The 15,030-nt window shown below is 44.7% G+C and overlaps 1 protein-coding gene across 1 annotated transcript in view; it reads left to right on the top strand.

The window, feature by feature from the left end:
- LOC124623149 overlaps window positions 1-13,405 on the top strand; it is a 219,346-nt gene extending 205,941 nt beyond the window's left edge. The window contains exon 13 of the mRNA XM_047148940.1: window positions 13,084-13,405. Within this exon, the coding sequence (XP_047004896.1) occupies window positions 13,084-13,271 (188 nt within the window). The 3' untranslated portion in view covers window positions 13,272-13,405. The remainder of the gene's footprint in view (window positions 1-13,083) is intronic.
- The last annotated feature ends 1,625 nt before the right edge of the window (window positions 13,406-15,030 follow it).

The raw sequence follows: 15,030 nt of genomic DNA, 5'->3' as shown, positions 1-15,030 counted from the left end.
TGAGAGTGTGCATAAAAGTTCGAATACTTTGATTTCCAACGGTTACCACTAACCCTTTTTGGGGTGAAAGTTTTCAGAAAAGTCGTAAATATACTTTATGCTATAGTCCGTCCTGCTCTTTATACTGCCGCATACGCTGGCCGTAACATCATATATGTCTCAGCTGATTGAATGCATTGAACTCAAAATACTCGCACACCAAAACAAAAGTAATGTGTACTTTGGTCAGACTGGATACGGAGAAGACAAATCCCTGGAAAAAAATGACATAGAATAGTTGCATTAAACTTTCAGTTTCGTTGCCATCGGCACCTCTCCTCAGAAACTTCAGATTTGGTAACATAAAATGAGTTACACAAACGTCCTGACATTGAATCATGATTGGGAACTGTGGTTTACTTGGCTACATGGACCGTGTGCAGTTTCATGACTCCTGGAACTATCTACAGTTCATGCCTGCCCTTAGTTATTATGCCTAGCTAAATCTTGTACACACCAATAATGTCTTATCATTAGTTCACGGACAACAAGAGAGGACCTTATAGTACGAAGAAACATTGCTGGAACAATGACCGTATCTTAACAAGTAACCTTCAATACAACGTTTTAACCACAGTAAAAAGTTTACAAATAAAGCATAATTTCATAATTGTCTCTATAGCTGCACCAAAACAAAATACGCTAATGTCGTAATAGACTGAGAAATGGTAAGATACTCGTTCAAGTGCAGGATACGTATTTTATACCATTAAAACGTCATTAATGAAAACCAGAAACGTAGTTCATGAAGACAGGGTTTCCTCGTCAGCACAAAATTAATTAATAGTTTCTCATGGCATCTCACTTCCAAAACTTTAAAAAAAGACACTGCAAGTAAAACTTTTTCACTCATTTTCTTTATTCTGCCTGTGGTGTAGGCACAACTTACTGACCTTTCCACCTTTTCCACGGTTTTCCTAAAGATCAAATGCCCACTAGGTAATAATTCATAATTAAGTTTGGTGTACTCTCGCCTTCCATTTTCGTGACGTGGTCATCACAATTTTCCTGTATTCGTTAATCCCGTTCTTCTATGACGTCAACATTGTGTGTCCGAGGAATACTTCGTAGGAATCGCATTTCCGTGTTGTAATGCGCCTTGTATCTTATATTATTGTATTCTTAATTTCTCTTTGTTGCAGCCCATGACTCACTTCCATACGTCTTGACTGGTAGAACTTACGCAGAGTTTCCTTTCTTATTTTAGTTCTGAAGGTAGTGTAGATTGTTCCGTTACGTAAATAAATATTTCTGCTTCCTTTTAAATGTTCAGTTTAGTCATGAATGAGACAGAATTTCCTGAGAAGTTGGAAGAGCCATTGTTTGTGTGTTTATTTACCCTGAACAGCCAAAGAATCTGGCACACCTTCCTAATATCGTGGTCCGCAGCTCGTGGTCATGCGGTAGCGTTCTCGCTTCCCACGCCCGGGTTCCTGGGTTCGATTCCCGGCGGGGTCAGGGATTTTCTCTGCCTCGTGATGACTGGGTGCTGTGTGCTGTCCTTAGGTGAGTTAGGTTTAAGTAGTTCTAAGTTCTAGGGGACTGATGACCATAGCTGTTAAGTCCCATAGTGCTCAGAGCCTAATATCGTGTAGGACCCCCGCGAGCACGTAGAACTGTCGCAACACGATTTGACATGTTGTTGTTGTTGTTGTTGTTGTTGTGGTCTTCAGTCCTGAGACTGGTTTGATGCAGCTCTCCATGCTACTCTACCCTGTGCAAGCCTCTTCATCTCCCAGTACCTATTGCAGCCTACATCCTTATGAATCTGCTTAGTGTATTCATCTCTTGGTCTCCCCCTACGATTTTTACCTTCCATGCTGCCCTCCAGTATTAAATTGGCTATCCGTTGATGCCTCAGAACATGTCCTACCAACCGATCACTTCTTCTAGTCAAGCTGTGCCACAAACTCCTCTAGACACATGGCATGGACTCGAATAATTTCTGAAGTAGTGCTGGTGGGAATTGACACCGCGTATCCTGTAGAGCTGTCTATAAATCCGTAAGAGTACTAGTGGGTGGAGATCTCTTCTGAACAGCAAGTTACAGGGATCCCAGATATGCTCACGAATGTTCATATCTAGGGAGTTCGGTGGCCAGCAGATGTTTTTAAACTCAGGAGAGTGTTCCTGGAGCCACGCTGTAGCAATTTTGGGCGTGTGTAGCATGTAAAAAGTCAAAATAACCTTCGGTGAAATGAAAAGCAAGGATGGTAGTGTCAAAGGTGCAATTCCACTGTTAAATGTAGAGGATAGAGCGGATAGATGAGAAGAGTAAATTGAATACCACCATGAGGGTGAAGACTTGCCTGATGTCATAGATGAAGAAGCAGAAGTTTATATAGAAGAGAGAGGGGTCCAGTATTAGAATCAGAATTTAAAAGAGCTTTGGAAGACGTAAGTGCAAATACGGCAGAAGGAAAAGATAATATTCCATCAGAATTTTTAAAATAATTGTGGGAAGTGGCAACAAAAAGACTATTGGTGTTGATATTGCCCTGTTGATAATGCCCCAAGTCCGTCGGAATGTACAATGGACATGAATGGATGCAGGTGATCAGACAGGACGCTTACGTACGTATCACCTGTCAGAGTCGTGTTTAGACCATCAGGGGTCCCATATCACTCCAGCTGCACACGCCCCACACCATTACATAGCCTCTACCAGCTTGAACAGTCCCCTGCTGACATGCAGCGTCCATGGATTCCTCGGTGCGAGCGCCACCGCAGAGGCGTGCGTTAGCAACCTCGGCCACGGAGGCGGGTTTTGAAAAGGTTCTCTCTTTCTGTTTACTGTCCATTAATTATTACTGACTGGAAATTGACCCTGGCCCATGAAAGGCATAATTTTTGTTCTGTGTGAAAGCTTATGGGACTTAACTGCTAAGGTCATCAGTCCCTAAGCTTACACACTACTTAACCTAAATTATCCTAAGGACGAACACTCACACCCAGGCCTGAGGGAGGACTCGAACCTTCGCCGGGACCAGCCGCACAGTCCATGACTGCAGCGCCCGAGACCGCTCGGCTAATCCCGCGCGGCTAACTTTTGTTCTCTTTGGAGCTATTAAATGTGACCAGCTCGTATGAGAGGTTTTACCTCATCAGTAATCACAATTTGATCGACAGTAAAGAGTAGAAATAATTTCTTTCATTGAAGTAATAAGGGTGGTCCATTGATCGTGACGGGGCCAAATATCTCACATTTTGAGCATTTATTGCACTAATGTGGTATTTACGGGTAATCGCGCTGTAACAGCATGCGTAATTTCACAAATGTACATGTATCACATTGGAACAACCGAAATAAAATGTTCAAACGTACCTACGTTCTGTATTTTCATTTAAAAAACCTACCTGTTACGAATGTTCGTATAAAATTGTGAGCCATATGTCTGTGACGATTACAGCACCATCTATCGTAAAGCGAAAAAAGTGGTCCAACTAAAACATTCATATTTATTTACCTACTACACGAATATGTAATAAAAAATCGGAGTTCCTATTTTTAAAAAAACGCAGTTGATATCCGTTTGACCTATGGCAGCGCCATCTAGCGGGCCAACCATAGCGCCATCTGGTTTCCCCCTTCAAGCTAGACGAGTTTCGTTCTTTGTAGTTTTCTAGTTTGATGCTAATTTCGTGAGATATTTGGCCCGATAACTATCAATGGACCACCCTGTATATATAAATATATATTACTATTATTATTATTGGTGTTTTGCCCTTAAAGAGCGCATTTGGACTTAACTACGTGGCCAGTTCCTTTTGCTGCCTTCCTTGCGGCCCAAACTTCCCTCATTCGCTCGCTGTGTTTCTGTTTCTGGTCCTCTTCCCATGTTTCTTGTCGGCTTTGTGTTTTCGGCTTCATCTTGATTGCCTTTTTGGTTGCCCATATTTCTTTCATCTTCCGGCTATGATCTTCCTTGCGTTCTTCGGTCTATTTTACGCCTGTTCCTTTGTCACATTGTATGTCATGTAGTTTACTTTTCTTAATGATGTTTCTGAATTTTATTCCGTCGTTTATTGTGTCTGCTGTTATGTTGAGCTGTTTCAGGTCGTTTTTCACCTCTGCCACCCATTTGTTGTTTCTAGTGGTTACCCAGTCAAAGATCTGTTTGGTCAGTCTGTGTGATGGCATTCTGTATAGGTGTCCATAGAATTGAAGTCTGCGTTTTCTAATCTTTTCTGCGATTGTCTCCGTATGTTTGTATAGTTCCTCTGTAGGTTTCTTGATCCATATTCCATTGTTGTTAGTTGCGCCAAATATTTTCCTAAGTATTTTCCGTTATACTTTTTCTAGTTGTCTGATACGTGTATGCCCTAGGATTAGTGTGGTCTCTGCTGCATACAGTGCCTCGGGGAGCACCACCGTGTCGTAGTGGCGTAATTTGGCTTTTTGTGAGATCTTGTTGTAATGATTCCACACTACTTTGTATGCCTTGCCCAGTTTACTTTTTCTTACTTCGTTTGAGTCTCTGTTATGTCCGCTCATTTGCAGTGTTTCACCGAGGTATTTGAAGTTTGCCGTTTTGTAAATCGTGCCATACTTTGTGTTCATAAACTGTGTCTTTTCGTAAGAGATCTGTAGTCCAGTTATGGAAGCGATTTCGTGTAGTTTTTCAATAGCGTCTTTTGTTTCTTTTATACCTTTCGTGACAATCGCCAAATCGTCTGCAAAAGCCAGGCATTTAATCTGTAGGTTTCCTAAGGTTATCCCCTGTTGTGATGTTTCCCATTCTTTTATGGCCTTATCTAACACCAGATTGAAAAGGAGAGGTGAGAGGCCATCGCCTTGTCGGACACCTGTGCGAGTTTCAAAGGGCTCAGATAGTTCCCCACAGAGCTTTACTTTGGAGGTCGTGTTGGTTTTGTCTACTTTGTATTCTGCTAGAATTTTGAAGAGAGTGTTCTGGTCGATAGAGTCGTACGCCTTTTTGAAGTCGACATAGGTAATGATCAGAATCTGTTTGTGTTGTAAAATCATTTTCAGGTTCCAAATTTGTTCTGCGCAAGACCGCCCTTTACGGAAGCTTGCTTGGTATTCCCCAATCAAGTGGTCGGTCTGTCAATCTAGTCTGTTCAGTAAAGCTTTAGAGAGGATTTTGTATGTGACCGGTAGTAGAGATATTCCTCTGTAGTTGTTCGGGTCAATCTTGTCACCTTTTTTGTGTAGTGGGTGTATCAGGGCAATTTTCCAGTCGTCAGGAATTTTCATGGTCTTCCAGATATCTTCCAAGGTCCTGTGGATGTCTTTGGTGAGTTTTGGGTCTTGTAAGTTCCAGATTTCCGCGATGATGCCGTCTTCTCCTGGTGCTCTGCGATTCTTGAGTGACTTGATTATTTCTTTAACTTCTGCTAGAGCTGGAGGTTCACTATCTAGATTGTACGTGCTCGTTTCTGTCATCATTTCACCATAGGGGGTTCCGTGTTGAGCAGTTTTGCAAAGTACTTTGCCAGAATGTCACAATTGTTTTTGGTATTGGTTTCTAGGGTTCCATCCGGTCTTCTGAAGCACAATTTGGGTGGTTGATATCCAGTCATATTTTCTCTGAACGTTCTGTAAAAGTTTCTTGTATTGTTCTTCATGAAGTCCGATTCGATCTCCGTCAGTCGCCGTTTATCATACTGCCGTTTTTCACTGCGAATGATTTTGCTAGATTGCTTTTATGTTTTCAGGAAGTTCATCCAATTCTCTTGGGATTTATGGCTACTAAATTTTTTCCATGCACTGAGTCGTTGGTCAATAGCTTGGTAACATGTGTGGTTCCACCAACGGTGTTTCCTTGTGCGTGGTGCTTGTGCTCGTTTCATGGCCTCTCGGATTCTTCCTGAAAGTTGTGTCCAGTCTGTCGTTTTCTCCATTTTAATTTTGTCTAATATTTGTATCTGGTTTAAAGTAAGGTATACTGGATCTGGTCTAACAATTCTGTTCTTCTGGAGCTTTTTCTTGGGCAAAAGACGAATCCTGATCTGTAGTAGGTGGTGGTCTGAGTCGAAGTAGCCTTTACGTGTGTCTATGTTCAAAATTTCTTTTTGTGATTCTTTCTGGACTATTACGTGGTTGATTTGTAGTTCTTGCTTTCCGCTGGGGAACTTCCATGTGGTAAGTTTCCGTGTTGGTTTCTTGAGTTTTGTTGATATAATGGCGAGTTCGTGGCTTTTGCAAAAGTCTATCAGATGTTTTCCGTTTTTGTTTGTGTCCTTGTGTGGAGTATGTTTTCCTGTGGTATGTCTGTATATCTTTTCTTTTCCGAGTTTAGCATTGAAGTCTCCCAGTATTATTTGACTCTATGTGCAGGAATTTTTCTGATAGTTTCTTCCATTGTCGTCCAGAAGTCATCAGTTTCGCCCGGGTTTTTCCTGTTGTAGTCATTAGTCGGTGCATGTGCGTTGATTATTGTGTAGGATTTGTTGGCTGATTTCACTGTGGTGATGCTGATTCTTTCGTTTGGTGACGAAAGCCGATTATGCTGTCCGTGATGGACCTGTGTATTGCAAATCCTGTGCCAAAAAGCCTTAGGTTTTTCAGTTGTATATTCTGAAATTCTCCGTGTTGAAATGGTCTTCGCCTGTGAATCGCGTTTCTTGCAGTGCACATATTTTGATTTGAAATTTTTCGAGAGTGTCTGTCAGTTGTTTCATCTTTCCTGCCTTCATCAGTGTGTTCACGTTGAATGTGCCGATGTAGTGTTTGCATTTGGTCTTGAGGGAGTTTGAGAAGCTCCGATTCTTCTCATGATGTCCGTGAGCCTCCGGAATCCGATGCTCACGACGACCCTAGTATATTGACTGGGGGTAATGAGATTTTTCTCGTTGTACCATCATGATGTTTAGTAGTTGGATATATGGCATGCTGCCTGATCTGGAAAGTCAGGTTGTACTCGGCAGCATGCCATACATCAATTGCTTCAGCATGTTGCCAAAATAAATACTATAAAGAATTGGAGACAAACTGCCTCTAGATTTTACTCTCAAACTTGTCCTGTTCTTAGATCTTCCGTTTTCTGCAAAGCCAATTTCTGATAATTGGTAGATGTTGCATGTTTCCTGCTACAATGTAGTACGAGGTGCATTCAAGTTCCAAGACCTCCGATTTCTTTTTCTCCGGACTGGAAAGAGATAGAAACATGCGCATTGTTTTAAAATGAGGCCGCGTTCATTGTCAATATGTCCCAGAGATGGCAGCACCGTACGGCAGATGGAATTTTACCGCCAGCGACGAGAATGAGAACTGTTTTAAATACTTAAAATGGCGACGTTTTCCTTACTTGAACAGCGTGCAATCATTCGTTTTCTGAATTTGCGTGGTGTGAAACCAATTGAAATTCATCGACAGTTGAAGGAGACATGTGGTTATGGAGCTATGGATGTGTCGAAAGTGCGTTCGTGGGTGCGACAGTTTAATAAAGGCAGAACATCATGTGACAACAAACCGAAACAACCTCGGGTTCGCACAAGCCGGTCTGACGACGTGATCGAGAAAGTGAAGAGAATTGTTTTGGGGGATCGCCGAATAACTGTTGAACAGATCGCCTCCAGAGTTGGCATTTCTGTGGGTTCTGTGAACACAATCCTGCATGACGACCTGAAAATGCGAAAAGTGTCATCCAGGTGGGTGCCACGAATGCTGACGGACAACCACACGGCTGCCCGTGTGGCATGTTGCCAAGCAACGTTGACGCGCAACGACAGCATGAATGGGACTTTCTTTTCGTCGGTTGTGACAATGGATGAGACGTGGATGCCATTTTTCAATCCAGAAAAAAAGCGCCAGTCAGCTCAATGAAAGCACACAGATTCACCGCCACCAAAAAAATTTCGGGTAACCGCCAGTGCTGAAAAAATGATGGTGTCCATGTTCTGGGACAGCGAGGATGTAATCCTTACCCATTGCGTTCCATTGGGCACTACAGTAACAGGTGCATCCTACGAAAATGTTTTGAAGTACAAATTCCTTCCTGCACTGCAACAAAAACTTCCGGGAAGGGCTGCGCGTGTTCTGTTTCACCAAGACAACGCACCCGCACATCGAGCTAACGTTACACAACAGTTTCTTCGTGATAACAACTTTGAAGTGATTCCTCATGCTCCCTACTCACCTGACCTGGCTCCTAGTGACTTTTGGCTTTTTCCAACAATGAAAGACAATCTCCGTGGCCGCAAATTCACCAGCCGTGCTACTATTGCCTCAGCGATTTTCCAGTGGTCAAAACAGACTCCTAAAGAAGCCTTCGCCGCTGCCATGGAATCATGGCGTCAGCGTTGTGAAAAATGTGCACGTCTGCAGGACGATTACGTCGAGAAGTAACGCCAGTTTCATCGATTTCGGGTGGGTAGTTAATTAGAAAAAAATCGGAGGCCTTAGAACTTGAATGCACCTCGTATATTAACACAAGTGATTTATTCAAGGGAAAGAGCTTCAAAGATTGAGCTAGTCAATGACGCGTTGGTCCACCTCTGGCCCTTATCCAGGCAGTTATTCGCTTTTGACAGTTGGCAGCCCTCCTGAGGAGCATTGTGCCAAATTGTATTCAATTTGGGTGTTAGATCGTCAAAACCCTTAAGTGGTTGGAGGCTCCTGGCTTCAAAAGTTCTCAATTTGGGAGAGCTCGGATGACCTTGCTGGCCAATGTAGGGTTTGGCAAGCGCGAACACAAGCAGTAGAAACTTTCGCCATGTGCGGGCGGGCAATACCATGCTGAAATGTAAGCTCAGGATGGCCTGTCATGAAGGACATCAAAACGGGACGTAGAATATCGTCGACGTACTGCCGTGCTGTAGGGGTGCCGCGGATGACAAAGGGGTCCTGGTATGAAATGAAATGGCACCCCACGCCATCACCCCTGCCTGACGGGTGACGGTCAAGCTGGTACACCACCGCTGTGTGAGGCGTCTCCAGACAAGTGTTCGGTTGTCATAGGGGCTCAGTTCGAAGCCAAACTCATCACTGAAGGCAACTCTACTCCAGTCAGTGAGGTTCCAGGCCGAATGTGCCCGGCATCACTGCAGGCGGGGATGCTGGTGTACCGAAGGCCAGCGGTAGCTGGCGCAAGGGATGCCGTGACCTCAGCCCCTTTTTCTGTGAGCCACCTATTAGTGGTTCTTGTGGTCACTGAAGCACGTCTGATCGAGAATAGTGATGAATTCTGGTCTCTGAGTGCCTCTCTGACGTTTGCTCTGCCATCACGTTCTTTCGTCGTTCTGCGTCGACCGCTGCTTTACTGTTGGTGTATTCGGTCAAGGTTCACACACTCCTGCCAACATTATCAAAGAGCAGCATCGCTCCTGTTCAAATGTCGAGCGATTCGCTGATTCCTCCGACAGGCTTCTTTAAGCCCAACTACTGTCTCAGGTGCTGACAATTGCATATGTTGTCCACGCTCCTGCTTCGAAGAATAGCTACTGTCACGCTGAGTACACAGAGTGAAATTGGTAAGCACTTTATGCAATAGTATCGACAAAAATGGTTCAAATGGCTCTGAGCACTATGGGACTCAACTGCTGAGGTCATCAGTCTCCTAGAACTTAGAACTACTTATACCTAGCTAACCTAAGGACATCACAAACATCCATGCCCCAGGCAGGATTCGAACCTGCGACCGTAGCGGTCTTGTGGTTCCAGACTGCAGCGCCTTTAACCGCACGGTAGTATCGACATGTTCCATGTTTACTATCCTTGCCAGCAGTGAGATAAAATTCCGCCACAGCATCACACTTTCATTCATCAGCCGATGAAGTTAAAAATTTTGCATTTTCCGTCGATACATGTATGAATATCAGTCAGAAACCAATTTCCACAACTCCTTCTTGGTGTATCAGTGCTTTATGTCTTAGAGTGTATATGAATGGTCAGTGTGTGTCTCTACCGAATTCTCTGTGTTCCTTAATGAATTGTCTAATGGCGAACATATTGTCTGTGGATTGTCTACCATTCTTACAGCTTTTCTGTGTTGCAGAGGACCCTCAGAGAAAAGCTTAAAGTTTTTTATCTTTCTCGTTTATTAAACTGAAAATTCACTTTAGAGAATGGTGACTGGTAGCTATAATTTCCTAACTCGTTTCCAAGAATTATTTCATTCCACGTTAAAGCAGTCCATAACCGCTAGCAGTCCAGCGAAAGGCGCTTTTAAAAAGCGGAAGTATAAAATTACTGTGACATTCGTTCTTTGAAAACCCTGGTATTTCTAAGGGGGTGACCCAATATTCTGTTTACAGTTTCTAGCGAAACATCGCAACTATAGTATACAGAACGTTTACACTGAGGTGACCAAAATCATGGGATACCCCTTATATTGTGTCAGACTTCGTTTCCAGCAACTCGACGTGGAATGGACTCAAAAAGTCGTTGTTAGTGCCCTGCGGAAATACTGAGCCATGTTGCATCTACAGCCGACCATAATTGCGAAAGTGTTTCCGGTGCAAGATTTTGTGCACGAACTGACCTCTCGATTATATCCCATTTTGTCCGATGAGATTCGTGTCTGGCAGTCTGGGAGCAACTATTCGTTCGAATTGTCCACATTGTTGTTCAAACCAGCTGTCAACAGTTGTGATTCTGTGACGTGGTGCTTTGTTATCCATAAAAATTGCATCGTTTCTGGAGAACATGAGGTACATGAATGGCTCCAAATGGTCTGACCGGTTCAGTTGGACCAGAGGACCCGCGTATCCCATGTAAAAAAGCAGGGGGTGGCTGATTTTGGGGAGGAGACCGAACTGCGATGTCATCGGTCTCATCGGATTAGGGAAGGATGGGGAAGGAAGTTCGCCGTGCCCTTTCAAAGGAACCATCCCGTCATTTGCGTAAAGCGATTTAGGGAAATCACGGAAAAGCTAAATCAGAATGGCCGGACGCGGGATTGGACCGTCGTCCTCCCGAATGCGAGTCCGGTGTGTTAACCACTGCTTCACCCCGCTCGGTCCATGTAAAAAAAGCCCACACCATTATGGAACTACCACTAGCTTGCACAGTGCATTGTAGACTCCTTGGGACCACGGCTTTGTGGTGTATGCACCACACTCGAACCCTACGGTCAGCTCTTACCAACTGACGCGGTGACTCACCTGACGAGGACACGGTTTTCTATTCGTCTAGGGTCCAACATGTGTGGCCTTGAGCCCAGGAGGCGAAGTTGCGCTCTTAGGAAAGGCTCTCGCTTCGGTTGTCTGCTGCCACAGCCCATTAAAGCCAAACTTCGCCGCACTGTCGCAACGGATACGGTCGTCGTGCGTCCCACATTAATTTATACACTTATTTCAGGCAGTGTTTCTTGTCTGCTGGGACTGATAACTCTACGCCGCTGCTCTCGGTCGTCCCCGTTCTCAAGAAGGGACGTCGAACAGATGTGCAGAACTATAGACCTATATCTCTAACGTCGATCAGTTGTAGAATTTTGGAACACGTATTATGTTCGAGTATAATGACTTTTCTGGAGACTAGAGATCTACTCTGTAGGAATCAGCATGGGTATCGAAAAAGACGGTCGTGTGAAACCCAGCTCGCGCTATTCGTCCACGACACTCAGAGGGCCACAGACATGTGTTCACTGGTAGATGCCGTGTTTCTTGACTTCCGCAAGGCGTTCGATACAGTTCCTGACAGTCGTTTAATGAACAAAGTAAGAGCATATGGACTATCAGACCAGTTGTGTGATTGGATTGAAGAGTTCGTAGATAACAGAACGCAGCATGTCATTCTCAATGGAGAGAAGTCTTCCGAAGTAAGAGTGATTTCACGTGTGCCGCAGGGGAGTGTCGTAGGACCGTTGCTATTCACAATATACATAAATGACCTTGTGGATGACATCGGAAGTTCACTGAGGCTTTTTGCGGATGATGCTGTGGTGTATCGAGAGGTTGTAACAATGGAAAATTGTACTGAAATGCAGGAGGATCTGCAGCGAATTGACGCATGGTGCAGGGAATGGCGATTGAATCTCAATGTAGACAAGCGTAATGTGCTGCGAATACATAGAAAGATAAATCCCTTATCATTAGCAACAATATAGCAGGTCAACAACTGGAAGCAGTTAATTCCATAAATAGCCTGGGAGTACGCATTAGGAGTGATTTAAAATGGAATGATCACATAAAATTGATCGTTGGTAAAGCAGATGCCAGACTGAGATTCATTGGAAGAATACTAAGGAAATGCAATCCGATAACAAAGGAAGTAGGTTACAGTACGCTTGTTCGCCCACTGCTTGAATACTGTTCAGCAGTGTGGGATCCGTAACAGATAGGGTTGATAGAAGAGATAGAGAATATCCAGCGCGCTTCGTTACAGTATCATTTAGTAATCGCGAAAGTGTTACGGAGATGATAGATAAACTCCAGTGGAAGACTCTGCAGGAGAGGCGCTCAGTAGCTCGGTACGGGCTTTTGTTGAAGTTTCGAGAACATACCTTCACCGAAGAGTCCAGCAGTATATTGCTCCCTCCTACGTATATCTCGCGAAGAGACCACGATGATAAAATCAGAGAGATTAGAGCCCACACAGAGGCATACCGACAATCCTTCTTTCCACGAACAATACGAGACTGGGATAGAAGGGAGAATCGATAGAGGTACTTAAGGTATCCTCCGCCACACACCGTCAGGTGACTTGCGGAGTATGGATGTAGATGTAGATGTAGATGTAGAAGTGAAGGCCGACGGCCACTGCGTTGTCCGTGGTGAGAGACAATTCCTGAAATTTGGGTTTCTCGGCGCACTCTTGACACTGTAGATCTCGGAATACTGAATTTCCCAACGACTTCCGAAATGGAATGTCCCGTGCTTATAGCTCCAATTGAGAGTTCAGAGTCTGTTAATTCCCATCGTGTGGCGATAATCGCGTCGGAAATCCTTTCACGGGAATTACCTGAGTAGTAATAATAGCTTCGCCAATGCACTGCACTTCTACAACTCGTGTAAGCAATACTACCACCATGTCCATACGCGCGCATCGCTGTCCCATGACTTCTCCTGTCACCTCAATGTTAACCACTGTAGCTCACTCGAGATCCTAAGTGTTTTCATGTCGCATCTTCTTCTGTTCAGCTGAAATCTTCTCGAAGACGACGATGAAGTTCGGCCTGGCATCGCTGCTCGCCCAGTTCGAGCTGAGCCGGTGTTCTCGGACTCCGGAGCGCCCGCCGAGAGCTCACCCGCTAGCGCGGCTGCTGGTTCCAGCCGAACCTCTGCGCGTCCGAGTGTCGCGCCGCACCTGGTTCGCCTACGACGAGTGAGTGCTGACTCGCCTGCTGACGTGTCTCCAGCATCTCTGTGCACCACTCCTCTGCGGCACACGCACACAGCACACCTGGAACTGACCCGTGGGATCCCAGGTGCTGACTCACCTACTGACACCTGCAGTACCTGTGAGCACCCCGTTTCACGGCGCGCGGAGCACTCCTGTCGCTGACCTGTGAGGCCACAACTGCTGACTTGGCTGCTGACATATACATTGCCAGTGTGTGCCACGTCTTTTGTTGCACCTGGCACTCCTGAAACTGTGGCGTGTGCGCGTGGGCATACTATTTCTCCAATGGGGGTTGTCAAACACTTTTGAGCCGTCAATTTTCAACCTTATTTTGTTTGGCAACCAGTTTCAGCGTTTTACTTCGCTATCTTCAGGCCCATAATCGACGTGCAGGAAGAATCTACCTCGGTTGTGATCAAAGGAGAGGCCAACAATACTGGTATTAGCAGATATCTACTTGCTACAGTGAACACTTCAAGCATCACATGCTGACATCGCTTGTTCACTGTAGCAAGTAGATATCTGCTAATACCAGTATTGTTGGCCTCTCCTATGATCACAACCGAGGTAGATTCTTCCTGCACGTCGATTATGGGCCTGAAGATAGCGAAGTAAAACGCTGAAACTGGTTGCCAAATACAATAAGGTGGAAAAGGTGTTTAATTTGACATCCGCTATCGAACAGTCGAGTCCCACAACCATCTCTAAAAAGACAGACATACAGAGACATTTCTCCACTGTGTCGTTTACTCGACCTCACTGTCTACTTAGTTAACAACAAAAGATTTCCAATGGTATTAGCAACGGTGATGCTATACAAGGTATGTGAGAAAAGTAATGAAACTGATATTTTGTCTACAGAAATTTTTATTTTTTTCTACCAACAATATTTTCCCCTTGGCAGCTATACACCGGCGGAGTCGTTCCCAGTGTAGCTAGGAGCGCTGAAAAGCTTCAGCTGATAGGACCTTTAACATGTCGGTCAGATTAGTCTGAATGTTCTCCAGAGTACCAAAATGACGTACTTTTAAGACTTTTTCAATTTCGGGGAAAGAAAACGTCACAAGGCTTCAGCCGCGCGGAATTAACCGAGCGGTCTAGGGCGCTGCAGTCATGCACTGTGCAGCTGGTCCCAGCGGAGGTTCGAGTCCTCCCTCGGGCATTGGTGTGTGTGTTGGTCCTTAGGATAATTTAGGTTAAGTAGTGTGTAAACGTAGGGGCTGATGACCTTAGCAGTTGAGTTCCATAAGATTTCACTCACATTTGAACATTTTTGAACAAGGGGGGCAACGGAACAACAGGAATGCCTTTTGAGGTCAAAAACTCTGTCATGGAATTGTCCGTGTGACATGGGGCACCAACCACTTGCCTGCAACGTCGAGGCTCGCTCGATTAACCCTTTTCCTGAGCCCTTCAAGGACCTCTTTTGTAAAACACTTGGTTGACAGTTTGTCCTGGAGGAAGAAATTTCTTATGCACGGCAATCCCACTGCTAAAAAGGCAAATCGACGTTGTTTTGATATTTTATTTGCTGATTCTATCATTTTTCCGTCTAGGAGATATCTCAGTGTGCCACTCCTCCCTTTGCCACTTCACCTCAGGATCGTCACGTGTGATCACACCACTGAACCATTCGTGGTCACTGGAAGTACTCTCAAGATCAATACACATGTTTCTCCGACTGTCGTTCTGCTCAGTTGTGACGTTTTTCGGCAGAGTTTTGGCACAAAGCATTCGCATGAGAA

The sequence above is a fragment of the Schistocerca americana genome, chromosome 7, assembly GCF_021461395.2.
Source record: "Schistocerca americana isolate TAMUIC-IGC-003095 chromosome 7, iqSchAmer2.1, whole genome shotgun sequence".
Classification (NCBI taxonomy): Eukaryota; Metazoa; Arthropoda; class Insecta; order Orthoptera; family Acrididae; genus Schistocerca; species Schistocerca americana.
Note: the sequence above shows the minus strand (reverse complement) of the source record. Positions and strands in the feature narration are given on the sequence as shown.